This window comes from Nanorana parkeri, unplaced genomic scaffold (assembly GCF_000935625.1).
Source record: "Nanorana parkeri isolate BGI_ZX_2015 unplaced genomic scaffold, ASM93562v1 scaffold352, whole genome shotgun sequence".
Taxonomy (NCBI): Eukaryota; Metazoa; Chordata; class Amphibia; order Anura; family Dicroglossidae; genus Nanorana; species Nanorana parkeri.
The window spans coordinates 1,261,350-1,278,116 of NW_017306620.1; the positions used below are offsets into that span (position 1 = coordinate 1,261,350).

At 42.4% G+C, this 16,767-nt stretch overlaps 1 protein-coding gene across 1 annotated transcript in view; it reads right to left on the reverse strand.

Moving 5' to 3' along the window:
- LOC108788815 (phosphatidylinositol-binding clathrin assembly protein-like) overlaps nucleotides 1-16,767 on the reverse strand; it is a 65,467-nt gene that overhangs the window by 24,023 nt on the left and 24,677 nt on the right. Inside the window, exons 7-12 of the mRNA XM_018558672.1 lie at nucleotides 12,873-12,979; nucleotides 12,285-12,326; nucleotides 9,525-9,610; nucleotides 8,004-8,127; nucleotides 5,931-6,061; nucleotides 76-179 (exon numbers count right to left, since the gene is read on the reverse strand). Of these exons, the coding sequence (XP_018414174.1) occupies nucleotides 76-179; nucleotides 5,931-6,061; nucleotides 8,004-8,127; nucleotides 9,525-9,610; nucleotides 12,285-12,326; nucleotides 12,873-12,979 (594 nt within the window). The remainder of the gene's footprint in view (nucleotides 1-75; nucleotides 180-5,930; nucleotides 6,062-8,003; nucleotides 8,128-9,524; nucleotides 9,611-12,284; nucleotides 12,327-12,872; nucleotides 12,980-16,767) is intronic.

Sequence of the window (16,767 nt, forward strand, 5' to 3'; positions counted from 1 at the left end):
AAACACAAAAACCAATTGAATGAAACACTGGGGGGGGGGGGGAATAGAGAGAGAGAAAAAGAAAACTAATCTCACCTCCCCATGTGCTTTTTACAGAAGTTGCAATGGCAGGAGTACTTTGTACAGTGGGCACAAATGCTGGTTGCAGGTCGAACAGATCACTGCTAAGATTGGGCATGCTGAAAAAGAAAGTTTGGGTATTGATTGCACTAAACAAAAAATATAAAGTTGGTGATTTTGCATGTTTAACATCAATTCAAAATATAGCTTCATGCATTTAGAATAACTTAATAATCCATACGCAACAATAATAATCTGCCATCAAAACAGGCCATCATATCACTAAGAAATCTGATATATGAATACAAGGATTGGTATAGCATAAAATAAACTGTAGTTCATTGAGGGACACAAGAATTCAGAGACCGTTACCCTGTCACCTGCCGAAGGATTTGGACACTGGTAAGCATTAGAACTTTGGCCAACCCAGTATAACCTCTACTCCTCCAAGCATGCCTCTGTTTTGTAGAAAGCAGTACCGAGAGCATGAACAGAGATACTTGTGTCTCCCAATGAACTACAATAAATGGATTTTATGCCGGGGTGTGGGAAAAACAAACAAAAACCCCCCCCAAAAAATAAACAAACTGGTCCAAGGAATAAAGCGGGGACTCGATCTACATGTCCTTCATGACAATCTACTTGTCGCGATACCACAAATTAATTTGAACCAAAACCATATTTAATAGTGCTGAAAATTTGCAAATGAAATTCAAAATCCAAAATCGCAGGGCTGCGCTGGAAGGCATTACGGGATACAGATACACCCATACGGCGGACAGGAAGGAACCTCTCGCCAAAAGGCAAGTGTAGCAGGGGTGAAAGGCAAGTATAGCGGGGGGGAACCGAGGGCCAGAGTTGAGTGGGGAATTCTATTTTCCCAAATTACTTGGGAAAGTGACCTTACCTTTCAATGCACATTGTGCGTGTTAATTTCAGCAGTCAGCACGCACACACAGACACAATGCCCTACGCGTGCGTTTATTCACATGCAGATGTCGGGGGCAACAGGGTTGGTTTTTATTCATATTTTTACTTTTTTTCATTTTATTTTTTGGGTTTTATTTTTAACTTTTTATCAATTACATTTTTTTACATTTTAATTTAAATAGTTTTTTACTTTTTTCACTTAACTTTATTGCTATCAAACAGGTGTTAACAAGCTCCAGTGTGATAACATTCAAAAGGTGACAGGCTCTCTTTATGAAGCCTGCACTCCAATGCAGGAGATGTGCTGGATCTTTTGTTCAGCCCCACATGTGACAGGTGAGACCAGAGCGCTGCGAGTGCAGAGCTCCTTTGTCACTGATCACACAGAGCAGATTGGAGAACCGACATTCTCTGGTCTGCTCTTCGCTCTCCATCCTGGGAGTTATTTGCCGTGGTCCTGGATCCCAAACCAAAAACCACGACGGAGAGAGAGGTGGCCGGCGAAGGGGACGGGCCAAGGAGGGGGGGTGACGGGACGGACAAGCATGTTGCTTACAAGTTATCTGGGTGGCTATACAGCCACCAAAATCACTTGTACAAAATGGCTACCCTGCTTTATAAGCAGCAGGGCCAAATGTAGAAAGAAGAAATAAAATGAAGAAATAGAGTCACCAGCACTCCAAATGGTAATTTAGCAATAGTCCATTTATTGACACATTGCCATTCTATGCAAGCGCTTTCGGGGCCTCAAGGGGTCCCCTTTATCAGGCTTGGAATGATGTGTCAATAAATGGACTATTGCTAAATTACCATTTGGAGTGCTGGTGACTTTATTTCTTCATTTGAGTTTCTCACAGTGCCACCCATGGTTACTACAATCAGCCACCCTTCTTCACGGGTCCCTAGATGTTCCGGTAAGGAGTGCAGCAAGACCCCTGGTTCCTAAAATGTAGAAAGAAAACACGGGACTGCATGTCCCGGATGTCGGGCGATAGGAATACAAAAATCCCATTTTCTTTAGTGTTCACTGAGGGACACAGGAAATCAGAGACTGCTGGTACATCCAAAAGCAGTCCAACTGAGGAGTGGGCAACAGCAACAAAACACTACCAGGCTCACAAAAACAGAGTTGGGGACTGCCTGCAGCTCAAAGCCCCCTGAAGGACCTTAAGATGGCATCAGATGAAGCCTCAACACCCACCTGGTAAAACTTGGAGAATGTGTAAACATTAGACCAGCTGGGGGCCTTGCAAATCTGTGAAACACTAGCCTGATGCTGACAAGTCCAAAAGACACTCACAAATATAGTAGAGAGTGTACAGACAAAGGAGGGGGAATCTCCTTCTGATGAACCTGTGCTGGATAGAGGGAGAGAAGAACAATGTTTTTGTTGAGGTGAAAAGGCCAAAACTAGCGTAGGAAGGAAGAAAGTTCTGGGCCTAAACACCACCTATGCAAGACCAAAAGGTTATTTACAGGATAAAGATGACAGTTCAGGAACCCTCCTAGCCCCGCAATCATTCAGTCAATCAGGGTCAAGTACAACGCTACTGCTGAAGGAATGCAGATCCAGATAGCTGTGTATGGAAACCAGCTCATGCAGCTTGTAGAAGAATCTTCACTGAAGAAAAAAAGGGGTCATCTTAATTCATGAAATATATGGCTAGCAACAAAAGGTTAGACTATTATCAGTAGAGAAGAAAAATAATTTCCATCCTCCTGGTCACTAGCAAAAACCAGGCATGCTGGGAGTAGGAGGGCTATGCCAGGCTGGGCACAATTCTTTTAGTTTGCCATTGTCCAAATCATTCCTGTACCCATCAGTGAATGCTAAAACAATCTGTTTATAGTGACCAACTCCAAATAATGTAAAGAGAGAAGATGGCTTCATTTCTTGGTCCAACAGTAAAGTCACAAATACCCCCCCCCCCCTTGCTGCTTTAAGGACTTACCTTAAAATGATGCCTCTTGAGCCGATCTTCCTTCCACTTGTATTCAGCAATCCCTCCAGCACTGGTGCCGGTCTCTGATCCAGCAGAGACTCCTTTCTCTACCTGTCCCACGGAGTCTGTCCGACATGCACGCTCGCGGCTGCATGAATTCACCTCCACTGTGTCTCTCCTCTTCTTCCCGCCAAAGATCTGTATGGTGCATGTGCCTACCTCATTATCCTGCTCAGCCGCTCGAGAAACTTCAGCTCTTTGGACGGGAGAGAACGGCGGAGACAGAGGTAAGCAATTACCTTTTTGGTAACTTTATGTTTTATTTTTTTAAATGTTTTTGCATATAATTATACGTTTTAACTTCTAGTTTTGCAGCACCCTCAGCCCTCCCAACCACAACCTAAAAACTTCAAACATTCAGCTATGATCACATTCAGATATTTAACCACTTAAAGGCCATGGTGTTTCACCCCCTTCCTGGCCAGGCCATTTTTCAGTATTCAGTGCTGCGATACTTCGACTGATGTTTATTCCGTCATGCAATGCTGTACTGAAATGAATTTCATACCATTTTTTGGGGACATATAGAGCTTTCTTTTAGTGGTAATCACTACTGGGGTTTTTATTTTTTACTATATAACAAAAAAAGTACCCTAAATTTTGAAAAAAAAACATGTTTCCCTATAAAATGTTATGAAACATTTATTTTCACCCCAATTTTTTGGTATAATATAAAAAGACGGGGTCACGTCGGGTAAATAGACACTAAACATGTCAACCTTTAAAATTGCACGCGCCCACGAAATCGCAGAAAATTTCCCGCAACCAAAATTGGCAACAGGGGACGCTTTAAACGTATTTACCGCTCATCAGTTTAGTGTCATCAGTGATTAATGGCCCTAGAATTATTGTTCTCACTGCGACGTTCGCGGCGATATATAACGTGCGGCGTAATGGGCGCAATCGTTGTTTTTGTACATAGGCGCACCTGACGCATGTTTGCGTGTGTATGTGGGGGGGGCGGGGGACTTTAAAACATTTTTTGTGTTATTTTGTTTAATAATTATTTGTGAATATTTTTTTTAGCTTCTTTATTTTTTTTTAATGCTGTAATTTTTTTTAACTTTTTTTTTTTAGACAACTTTATTGCTATAACATAGGGGACTAAGGAATCCCCTATGTAATAGCCAATTCACCAAACAGGTCCTCTTTATGGAGACATCAGGGGTCTCCAAGACCTGCTTCTCATCTCATCTGCTTCATCAGCTTCTCTCCGGTGTTCTGCACCGGAGAGTGACACTGAATGCAGAAAGTGATGTAATATACATCACTTCCTGCATTCGGGGACAGGAAGAGAGATCAAAGGGATGATCAAGTAATGATCTCCCTTTGATCTGCTGTTAGAGCGTCGCCGTGCCGGTCCCAGCCGTGCCGGTCACATCGGATCACGGACCGGCAGCGGCGACGAGCAGACAAAGGTACGGGGGGAGGCGCACACTCGCAGCTCCTGCAAGCGATCGGGCGTCTCTAGAGACGCCTGATCGCTTGTATGTAAACAGCCATCGCTGGCTGTTTACATGCTTACAGTTTTCCCTCTCGTGTGCGCGCTGAGTGCCGCACACGAGAAGGGGGAGGGGCAGGACGTCTTAAGACGCCCTCCAGCTCCTCGCAGACGTCCGTCCGGCCGTTCACGAACGGCCATGGACGGAAGGTAGTTAAGCACACAATTCAAAATATTAAATCGGCATTAAGAAATAATAAATAATATGAGATATGTGAAGCCTGCCACAGCGGACATCTGAAAATGCTGCCTGGCTTTTATGCCTTGCGGTCAGTAATTTGAGTCAATGACTTCAAACAACTATAGGAGATCAGGAATTCTCACTTTTCTCCGACATTCATTAACTGCATGTTTGTTCCGAGACTGTGACTCCAAAGTACTTAAGGCAGATAAAGTCAGGCAACTAGACTTCTGGAAAGGAGGTATCCTCCATACTTCTGTTATGATATGTGTGCTTAAAAAAAAATCATCTAATTACAACTTAGTTTAAGCATACCTGTCATGAGAACAAAACAGGAGAGACATGAACAGTTGAATTTCTATTGAACAATACTGCCCCCCCTCATGTTTAACCACCTCCGGGCCGGCCGTAGTAAAAAAAAACGGCCGGCCGGAGCTCTCTAGATCTGAGCGGGCATCTTTAGACGTCCGCTCAGACACGCCCCCCTCGTGCGCGCACGAGCGAATGGTAGTTTTCTGCGATGTCGCAGGTGCGCGCAATTTTAAAGCTTGATATGTTTGGTGTCTATTTAACTGACGTGACCCCGTCAAAACTAGGTAATAATAAGCGTTTCCTAACAATGTAAAAAATAAAACCCGTAGTGGTGATTAAATACCACCAAAATAAAGCTCTATCTCTCCCCAAAAAATTTTATAAAATTCATTTCAGTACAGCGTTGCATGACGGAATTAACATCAGTCAAAGTATCGCAGCACTGAATACTGAAAAATGGCCTGGCCAGGAAGGGGGTCTAAACACCTGGTCTTGAAGTGGTTAAAGCTCTTTTAGCTGGAAAATGGTGACCAACGCAGCACAAAACTAGCACATATATCATTTTCTGGTTATGCATGTTTATTCTGTACACGTTTGCATTATCAGCAGGATCTTTAGCTAGTTTATCTGCATGCACAGATCCTTGAATAACAGATATTAATAGTCACAGAATAGCTACTACGACTGTTACCAATTAAATAAATGATCATGCATGATTTATGTAGCCATAGATGTCAGAGTGCAATGGGATGTTCGAGCACAATTTGACTGCCTACAGCTTTCCATAAACCTACCCGCTTGGAATGCAACAGCATGCATTTATGCATCAGTGCAAGCAGGAGAAAAGCCACATAATGCCAGCACCACCACAATTCAACCAGATCGGTGTAAGATGATCACGCGCGCAGGTTACTTATGAGACTGACAGAAGGCAATAACTCACCTGTTTGTGGTTGGTGCAGGTGTTGAGAACAAATCAACAGCTGTAGTATTGACACTTTTCCCAGATAAAGTGCTAGGTGAGGCTGATGTAGAAGTAGAATTTGACACAGAAATTTCTCTTAGTCGTTGCTCCTAAAATTTAGTAAATTCACATTAATGCATAACACTGAACTACCCCAGTATTTTGGAGAACGTTAGCATGACTTTCACCAAGTACAAAGTATCTGGAGTTATGAGCTTCATCAGGAAAGTGCAAAAGTGTGTTATTGTGAGTTATGACTGCTGCAGACCAAAACAAAGTTATCAAAAAGGTTATCAAACGTTTCTTCCTTCCTTCCTTGACAGAAGAAAACAAGCTCTTGTTGCGCACTTTGAATATGCATGAATTATACAGGTCAGTGCTGTCCAAGTTCATAGGCATGAAAGCTAGATTTTCTTTCTCATACAAAGTGAATGGCCAGAAAAAAAAAGTAGCATTCATATAATAATCACAGCCCCTATTGTGGATTTGCTTTAAAAGGACATTAATAGTGATTTATTTTTCTCCATCTGAATAATGCATCCCTCCAGATCCTAATTCCATCAACCAAACACCACTTGCCTAATGATTGGAACTACACACATTTCAATGTCATCTTATAACTAGATGTTAAACTCACACTAGAAGTACAACACATGTCTTCCCCCTATTGAAGTCTAGACCACTCTGGCTGTAGAGCCCTGAGGTGAGTGAAGAGCCGTATGTATGATCAGTCATTATGTCTCATTCTACAGATTTCTAAATGTGAAGCAAGAGGTCCAGTTCATTAGGCACAACATTATTCTCTATTTGCTACTCCAGGAGAAGTCTGCAGCTAACTAAGGTGGAGGGCCACATTTGTGGATTCATAGGTCATAAGTGGACAACAGAGATCTAGTGAGTTTTGTGTACATTTTGTGGTTAGTTTTTTTCTACTATAGAGATACAAACATTTGTTTTGGAAAGAAAGACTTAATACAGGGTGCACCTGTAATACAGGTTTCCTGCATCTGGTAAGGACTGATATAATTGCAATATATTAAGATTTTAAAGTCCTACTTAAGCCATGCACAGTGCCTGCGAGCACCACTGTGGAATATGGTAGTGAAATCATTTACCATTCTGAATGGCTACCAATCAGGCTGATCACAGTGAGAGCATGAAAATTGTGACTTGTTCACGCTTGGGGAATTTCTTTGCTTATTATATATATTGGGTATTTTTCCATTACCAAGTTAAGGTCCCATATGCCCTAAAAAAGGCTTAAAGTGTATTTCCACTTCACAGCCAAATTGGGATAACATCCCAATTATATTTGTTACATGTTCCAATTCACATAGCAGAAGCTAAAAAAAAAAAAGTTCTTGCCGTTTAAATTGCAATGTATGTGCTAAAACTTTACTTTTCTTCTCCTTCTTTGTAATGTTAGGAGGGGATGTGAGGGGTCTGTACTGTGCTGGGGGATGTCATTATAATTTGAACCCTGCATGTCCTAACAAAGGGTTAAACGATTGCAACCCTGACTTCTGCATTGTATGTTAATGAAAAAAAAACACATTCTACACAGTTCTGATCTTACAGGGTTATTCACTAAAGAGTGAAGAGTTTGGAGAAGGCAGGAGAAGCGAACGATCTAGGACAACATAGCTGAACGGAAAACCTTTTCCAAAATCGGCTCTGTTGTCCTAGATTGTTCACTTCTCCTGCCTTCTCCAGACTCTTCACCCTTTTGTGAATAGCCCTGTCAGTCTTTCCATAAGGGCAGACTTTTTCAGCCAGTTTGCCTGCTGCAACAAAAGCATCTAAAAAGGCAAGGCATTTTTTTTTGGTATGCTGTGCGAATAGGAACACAAACATATTGAGAGGTTTTCTTAAACGTAACTGCAAAAGTGGAAATACACTTTAATGTTTTAACTACTCTGCATACCAGTGGATTTTATTGTTGAGTAAACCGGTGCACAATAACATCAACATTTGGTCTAGTATTGCAAAGATTAAGGGTGGAGAGTGAAAGATTCTGGAACTAAGGTGGTAAAAATGCTTTCTTACCATTACCTTAAGGGCTTGTAATCGTGCCTGCTCCTCTTCCAGAGCCTGCTGTTTTTCTTTTTCATCCATTTTAGAAAATGACAAACCAGTCGAAGCAAGAGATGATACCGCACTGGATAATGTGCTGGCTCTATCAAGGAGAAAAAAAATGGTTAAATAAAGAGGAATACAGGACATATTGCACAATATTTCTTCCTCATAGGGTAAATGTAATATTCATCTAAACTAATACTACAGTTGCCAATTTCCCATTTAAGGAAAACTCCAATTTAGGAAAGAAATAGCACATATAACCACTACAGTAGTCACTTTAACAGCGCATTATTAAATATTATCTTTCCATTTTAATCAGCAACTTCTGTTTTCTAGAACAGTAAACAAAATATCAAATGTTGCTTCCTTGGGGAGTTCTGTAAACTGTAAGGCCATACGCACCACATCAGATTGTTTCCGGACCCAAAATGCATCCTAATGTATCCCTATGCTATTTCAGGCTCCTGTTCACACCACTGCAGTGGAATGCACTGGAACTGCGGGCAGTTTCACACCATTTTTTCACACCCAGATCTGGTCGGGAAAATGGTGTGAACCTGCCCTTAAGGCGTGAACCCACAAGCAATCCTAAAGTTAGATGGATATCCATCTATCTCCTGGAGGAGATATTATGGTCAACAAAACTGGAGATACATTTTAATGATGATTTAATGACCAATCAAACTTTCTTATGACTTGCCTGAATACAATTAATCATAAAAGTATACAGGGTAAACAACACTAAATAATTTATACAAAACAAAACATAGTTTTTATAAACATTTTCTCAATGCAGCCCTCATGTGTCCAAATCAAAATGGTGAACAAAAGTCTCTGTTTCCAATAAGTCTTGAAATTAAATTTCCAGTTCTGGTGCTCCCACTGTGATCTCGGTCTACATTCAGAATTACACACTCACCAGATATGAGGGACCTTTCATTATAGAGATCTTAAAATGCTCAATGTTCTCCATACACAATTCTCAAGCTTAACAACAAGGCTTCCACCTGATTCCAGTTCTTTCGTTGTCACAGCAGCTTAATATTACATTTCATAGGTTGTTTTGGATAGCACAGTGATAGGTAGTATTGAGTTTTATCTAAATACTATTAGGTACTGGGAAGAATATAACACTTGCATTTAGAGTCAGGGTTCCAGCTTGGTAGTATTCAGCGTCGGACTAATAGCTTTCACGGCTGATAACTACACATTTCTCACAGAGATTAATAGAATGAACCAACCCTCTGATTAGATTAGTGTACTTTTAACTGGATTATCACCAAACAAGTCATGAATATTCATAACCACAGCTTAGCACTTTCTCGTTCCCACCACAGACTCAGACAGAACCAACTGCTTATAGCAGCTGTGGCCACAGTCTGGGCCAAGCTGGGATATCAACAAAGACTTGTAGTTGACAGCAAAATAAATAAATACAGTTTAAAAAGCAAAATTGTGACCCATATATTGACAGTAAATTTTAGTGGAACTTACCTGCTAGCAGCTGACAGTTCCTTTGTCTTTTTACCTTCAAGGGATGCCAAGTGCTGTTCAAGTGCCTCCAGCAAGCTGCTTGGTGCCTGTAGAAGAATAGCTGTCAGTTAGCAATAACCAAGCGTAGAAAAAGGGTTGTTTCAAACAAAAAGTCAACATTTCGTACATGAATTCCTTCTAGATATCAGAACATATATGTTTCTATATTAATATTTTTACAAGTAATATATTTTAATGTACAGCTGAATACCATATCACATAAAGCAGTGCAGGTTTCGGGGATTGCTTAGTCACAAAAGGTAATTCCTTGTCTGGCATAAAATGGCTAAAACCAATGAGCTATGCCCATATGAAATGATGTAGGTCAGTACATTGGTTATACTCACCACTATTCTTTGAACTAACAACTTTGGAAACTGTTTTCTATATTATATATACACGCAGACATACACAATCTTAGTTTTACAAATAAACATTAATACATGACAATGGGTTCCCAAAGCACTATGATTTAGCTAACAAGACAGCACAGCAAACTAATTTTGCCTTACAGTTCCCCAGGGTTGGATATTTCATAAGAGCCAGGTATATAATGCACATTCTGGCTAAAGATGCCTGATGATTACTGCTAACTGGTTACTTTATGGTACACGGGTTCATTCTTCGCATATTTCCAGCAGATGAGAACTATCAAACTTTCTTTTAATGAACAGGATTATTGTTCATTCACACCAATGTTGCATCAATGGGATCAGTAAACTGTATTCAAGAGTGGACTAGGTAAATGGGAGGATACACTCTTATGTTTTGACCGAACAATGAAGGTAAAATGCAAAATGTATGTTAAAAGTATTCTCTAGCTTCCTTAAAGGAGAACTATAAGGCCGAGTGAAAATCACTCATCCTCACAGTTGGATCCAGCCTGTGACAATGAAACTGTCACACGCCGGCTCAATAGATCGGGGAATGAACACATACCGTGGCTCACTCACCTTTTCGATCATCTTCCTGCAGAGAGCCGCGACTGTCAATCACGGCTCCCTGCAGGGATTCCCCCCCTCGCTGCTCCGATCCTCCAGCGCTGAGAAGGCGGGCACAGCTGCCTCTGCCTCTAGATAGGCAGAGCACGCTGTCACTCACGCAGTTGGGTGGATCTCAACAGTGATGTCGGGATCCATCCCGGCTGCAGCGGTCTCAGCATACCGCGAGCTGTAGCTCACGATATACTGAGCTTTGGGTCACTGGAGGATGCTAGTATATGTCCTCTTGTGACCCTTAAGAGAACTATGGGGAAAAAAAACACTTACCTCATAGTTCTCTTTTAAGCTTTTAATTAGAAGTGCACCGAAATAGAAATTTAAAAACCGAAAACGAAAACCAAAATAAAAAAAATTGTCAGACCGAAAATGGTTTTTATTTTAATTTTTTCAAATGTTTAATTTTTTATAAATTTTAATTTTTTATATATTAAATATTTTAATTTTTTACTTTACTTTTACGGGCTTTGGGGAAATATTAGGGATCTAAAAACAGACCCCTGATATTTCCCTTTTAAAATAGAAAAAGAGATTGAGAACACAGAGACCTCAATCTTTTTTTCTGTGTCCCCTGTTATCAATGATCAGGAAGCCTCTATGAGTGTTCCTGTTCATTGATAACTTGAGAATACAGTATGTTTACTATAACCACAATTATGAATGAACAGGAGGGGATGTCGCTCACTCCCATTCATTCATAATTGAGGATATAGTCAACATGCTATGTCCTCAATTATCTACAAACACTCAGCGATCACTGATTGTTTGTACCCACTCTCCTCCCTGACACGCTGTCACAGGAGGCTGAGCGAGCGGTGTAGGGAGGAGAGCACAGCCTCCTGTGACAGCGCTGGATGTCTCGGCCCCCACACCGATCTCCCAATCTGTGACAGAGGGCTGAGCGGTGTGGGAAGAGAGACGCCGGCCGCTCACAGCGCTCTCCTCCCGCAGCACTCGGCCGGCTATCACACTTCCTCTCCTCCCCGCTGGGACACAGAGCAGCGCCCAGCGGGGAGCACAGAAACCTGGGATGCACCGATCGGCAGGAAAACGGCACTTTCGGCATTTAGCCAAAAGTGCCACTTTTCGGACGATATGTTTCGGCGGCCGATATATCGGTGCATCCCTACTTTTAACCCATTAGCCACAATTCCATTTGAAGGTATATATGAGGTCTGATAAGTATGTGCGTGTAAATTATGTGGTCCAACATGACAAAAGGCCAGGCACCACTATGATGCAGAGTCATGGTTTACATGTATCCGTTTTTACAGACAGCTCCCTCCCTCCACACGTGCACAATTTGTAGCATTATCAATAACACACACGTCAAATAATAAGTTATTAATTTATATAACCATAGATGTGGCATGATCATTTTAAAGAACATTTAGCCCACGGCAAAAAAAGTTCACAAACACATGGTAATCTTCAGCCACCTGTTGACAATTACAAGTTTGACCAGACCAAGTCTTGCCCATTATTACCAGAACAATGTGACACTGTGTTAAGATGAAAAACTTGAATAATGGAACAGTTAAGACCCAAATCCACCAGTGGATAATGACATATGAGTTCACCAGTTCACATGAAGGGTCTCCATATATAAAATATATGGAAGAGAAAACTTCTCAGGACAATGGTTTATGGATAAAGTAATAAACAGAGGCATGGAAGGAATTGGAAATGATACTATATAGATGAATGTGAAATGCACACTGACCTGAGTAAGATCTGGAATGTCACCCTGATCAATTCCAACTTGCTGAGTTCACAATAAAGGGGAAAAGAAAAGTGTACATTATTTCATGCAGCGGCAATGGAGAGTGTTGTGGGTTCTGAATGTTTACAAACACATATTATGATGGAAAAAGGGACTTTACTAAGGTTATGGACTGGTACAGTGGCACTTGCGAACCACAAATATCACAAGCGTTACAGAAGTAATCAGGCAATTTAAAACTTGCACGCATATGCCAATCTTTGTCTTGTAAATATCATGCAACTGCTGCTAATGCAATTCAATACAAGTATGGAATAGAGTCAAACATTTTGGCAAGAAATGTTATATCAAAGTAACAAAAACAAAGAGATTGCGGTTGTCCACAAGACAAACCCAAAGAAGAATGACAATGGTATCAAGCAGAAAGAAAGCATTACTTAGGTGATAGTGGCCTTGTGTTCAATGACAGTTGGCAAACCAAGATTCTTTTTGCAGCATTCAAATTGTATTATCATGCACAATGCATGCTACTGTACCAGTGCCAAGAGCTAAATAAGGCCCCTTTGGTGCATGACTGACTCGACTCACCTCTGCCACTTTGAGGAATTCTGACAGTTTGGTCATCCGGGCCAGAAATTTCTTATAGATATCTAATGCTTCTTTACACTGGTTCTTTTTCATGTCAAAGTACTTTTCTACAGTAAGCAAGAATGGCACAGAAATACATGAAATTATCAATCAAAGTCAAGAACTGAAAACTTCACACCAAAATTTGAAAAAAAAAAGTACTTCAACATTCATAACAAGCCAGTGTTGATATCGACAGTCAGGCATTTCCTGCTTTACATTTAGTCAAAGAAAGAAAAGTAAAATCATTGCAGAAAATCTACATAAAGCTGTTTTTGGTCCAGAGGTGTGGAAATAAAAAAAAATAAAAAACTAGTTGACCAAGGGCTAAAGCGGGGGCCGAATCTACTTGTCCATCATGACAATCTACTTGTCCCAATACCAAAAAATTGTTTTAATCAAAACTAGGGATGCATCGATATAGGTTTTTGGGTATCGAGCACATGCAATGATTCCGTTTGCCCGGGAAGCCTGCTCCATGCCATCAGGAAGCTGACATGCCACCCATCTTCCTGATTGCCAGGGAAGCCGACTACATGTTGTTTGGCCGGCCTGATCGTGATTGGCCAGGAAACCGGCTTCCCAGCTAATCAGGAAACCAGGCGGTGAATAATGGCCTGATTGGCTGGGAAGCCGGCTTCGCAGCCAATCAGGAAACCGGGGTGTGTCATTAGTCGCTACCCCACTTCCTGACTGCGCGGGAAGCTGGCTCCATGTTCCCCTGCGGCACTGCCGGTCAGAGGAAATCTTCCGCTGATCAGAAGTTCCAGTATTGGAGAAGGTATGGGAGCATTTGGGCGAATACAAGTACTTGCCCAAATATTCTGTATTGGTACATCCCTAATCAAAACTGTATTTGACTGTGCTAAATAGTGCTTCTCATTGGTCAGCGTGGTCACCTGACCACGCTGACCAAGGAGTGCTTGCAATTTGCCAGCAAAATTCTAAATGCACAGGGCTGGACTGTACAGGCGGAGGGTAAGGACTGTTCACCGAAAAGTAAGTATAGCCACGGGGGAAGGGGGGGGGGGCTTTCTGGGAGAGGCCGGGCCAGATTTGATTGGGTAATTCCATTTTCCCATATTACTTGGGAAAGTGAGCTTGCTCTTTAAATGAGGACTGAGGTGAGTGATTTTCACTCAGCCTCATAGTTCGAGCTGACGTGTGACAATGAAACTGTCACAGGCGGCTCTATAGATCAGGAAGTGAGGGAACACATACCGGCGCTCGCTCACTTCTTAATCCTGTCCCTGCAGAGAGCCGTAACCGTCACCCACGGCTTCCTGCAGGGATTCGCCCCGCTCCTCCAGCACTGACTGGAGGAACGAACGGGGGAGGGGGCGGGTACAGCTGGCTCTGCCTCTAGATAGGCAGGGCCAGCTGTCAATCATGCAGCTGGGTGGATCCCGACAGTAATGTCAGGATCCGTGTCGGCTGCGGCGGTCTCAGTATTATAGTGAGCTGCAGCTCCCAATATACTGAGCTTTGGGTCATGGGAGGACGCTCGTTTATGTCCTCCCATAACACTTAGGGGAAAAACACTGACCCCATAGTTCTCCTTTAATGTACATTGTGCGTGAAGGAGAGTTCTGCTGCTTGGCTACCACAATATGGCACACAGTGGAATGGCGGCAGCACTCAACGAATCCTTTCATACAAATAATCTAATTAGATCACTTGTATAAAAACGAGCGACCCCATGCTGTACATTTAGCTCTGCTTGTCCGGAGCAGGGCTAAAATGTAAAAAAAAAAAAGCTACTTGCCTGGCGCCCGAAAATGCATGTCCCGGGCGTCGGGCGACAGGAATTCCACACCCCTGTGGTCGATTTGAGTATTACGAAGATGAAATTGCCATTTATTTGTTTCACCTCGCTCGTCTTGCTAGATACATTGCTTGTCTTGGTAGACTTTCCACTAAAGTGATTGCAGCTAATGCAGAATTCTGACAGCAATACGTTGTGCTACATTAAGAGGTCACAAGGGATGCACAGATACCGGTATTTCGGTACCGAGTACCGATATTCAGGAAGCCAGGCGGCATGTAATGACTCACCACCTGACTTCCTGATTAGCCAGGAAGCCGGGCAGCGTGTAAAGACTCGCCACCCGGCTTCCCCATTAGCAAGGAAGCCGTCCCCATTGCGCTGCATCATTACAGGGCGCCCGGCTTCCTGATTGGCCAGCTTCCCGACCAATCAGGAAGCCGGGCAGCGCGTCATCCTGATTGGCCGGGAAGTCGGCTCCACGCTCTCTCGTCACAAGTGACAAGGGAGTATGGAGCCGGCTTCCTGATACAGGAAGTATCGGGCTAGGCATCGGAGCATTTGGGCGAGTACAAGTACTCGCCCAAATATCGTTATCGATGCATCCCTAGGAGGTCACCAAAAGGATATTTACCTCAGGGCTACAAAACTGATGACCTTAGTCCAGTGGTTCTCAACCTGTGTAACCTCAGGACCCACATTTGTCCTTGGTCATTAAGTTGCAACCCAAGTTGCACGTCAATGGAACACACAGCATTGCAGTACTGCTCGTTGTGGTGCAGGCAATTGAACTGTGGTCGGGAGGTGTGTTTGGGGTGCCGTTCAAATGAATGGCAACACAATGAACCTCCCACAACAGAATCCGTAGTAGGTGTGATTGCATGGTACAGTGCGTTAATCACACAGGACTGTTCGATTAACACACTGTACTAGTGTGAAGGCTCCTCAAAAACACTGACAGGCACACACAACTACAGACACAATCCAAAAAAAATTCACCCATATGTGCATTGCTTGTACAGCCCCCTTCCTCGTCCTGTAGAGATGCTGGGAGCCAGAACGTGACGGCACCTCTACAGGAAATGCAAGAAAGCTGTAAGCAATGCAAGTATGGATGGAGCACTGTTGCAGCCATAGCTCCAGCCCACTCCACCTAAAGCTGACACTCTGTGCCGAGCAGCATATGAATGGCTGCTTGGTGTGAGAACTGACAGTGCTGCACTAGGGGAGGCTGAAAAGCTTCTCACCTAGAAAAGTGAGGATATTCTGCCAGTTAAAATTTTCTGGCTGATTTCTAATAAATCTGTATGCAGCGATAAGTGAAAAAACACCCCGGCATACACTGGTGTGCAGATTCTAAGATGACAATCTCCTGCAGAGAGCAAGAATGCTCTTCATAGAGCAACAGTGCTGCAAGCTCTCTACCACTCCTCCCACCCCAATTTCATTTTCAGTTACTGTTTAGCTTTAAGCCATTGCTCCTTCCAGAAACATTTTACATCTTAAAATTGGGATAGCATCTCCTTTGTATTTGTTACATGTTCCCATGTATGTAGCACAACTTTAAAAACATATTAAAACACTGATGTTCACATTTTTAAATGCTTTTTTTTGAAAACTCCGGGACTGAAAAATCCTACTGAGTTCTCTATTGCTATATAATGTTTATAATGGGAGCTGTGGAGTTGTGTTTGCCCCAATTAATCCTGTCTGTACTGTGCTGGCAGATGTAATTATCAGTTGTTAACACAATGAGAAGGACTGTCATAACATAGGGTTAAAGATCGAGACTTGGGTGGTCAAAGCACCATCTCTTACAGGTCTATTCACAAAAGGGTGAAGAGTTAGGAGAAGGCAGGAGAAGTGAACAATCTAGGACGACATAGCTGATCTGGAAAGTGAGCTGAATTGGAGAATTTTTCCACATCAGCTATCTTGTCCTAGATTGTTCACTTCTCCAAACTCTTCACCCGTTTGTGAATAACCCTGTCAGTCTTGTCCCTCCCTCTGTCATACCCAGAGTCCTATGTGTAATCCTGCTTCAAGGAAACAACTGAAAAGGTAATTATATATATATATATATATATATAT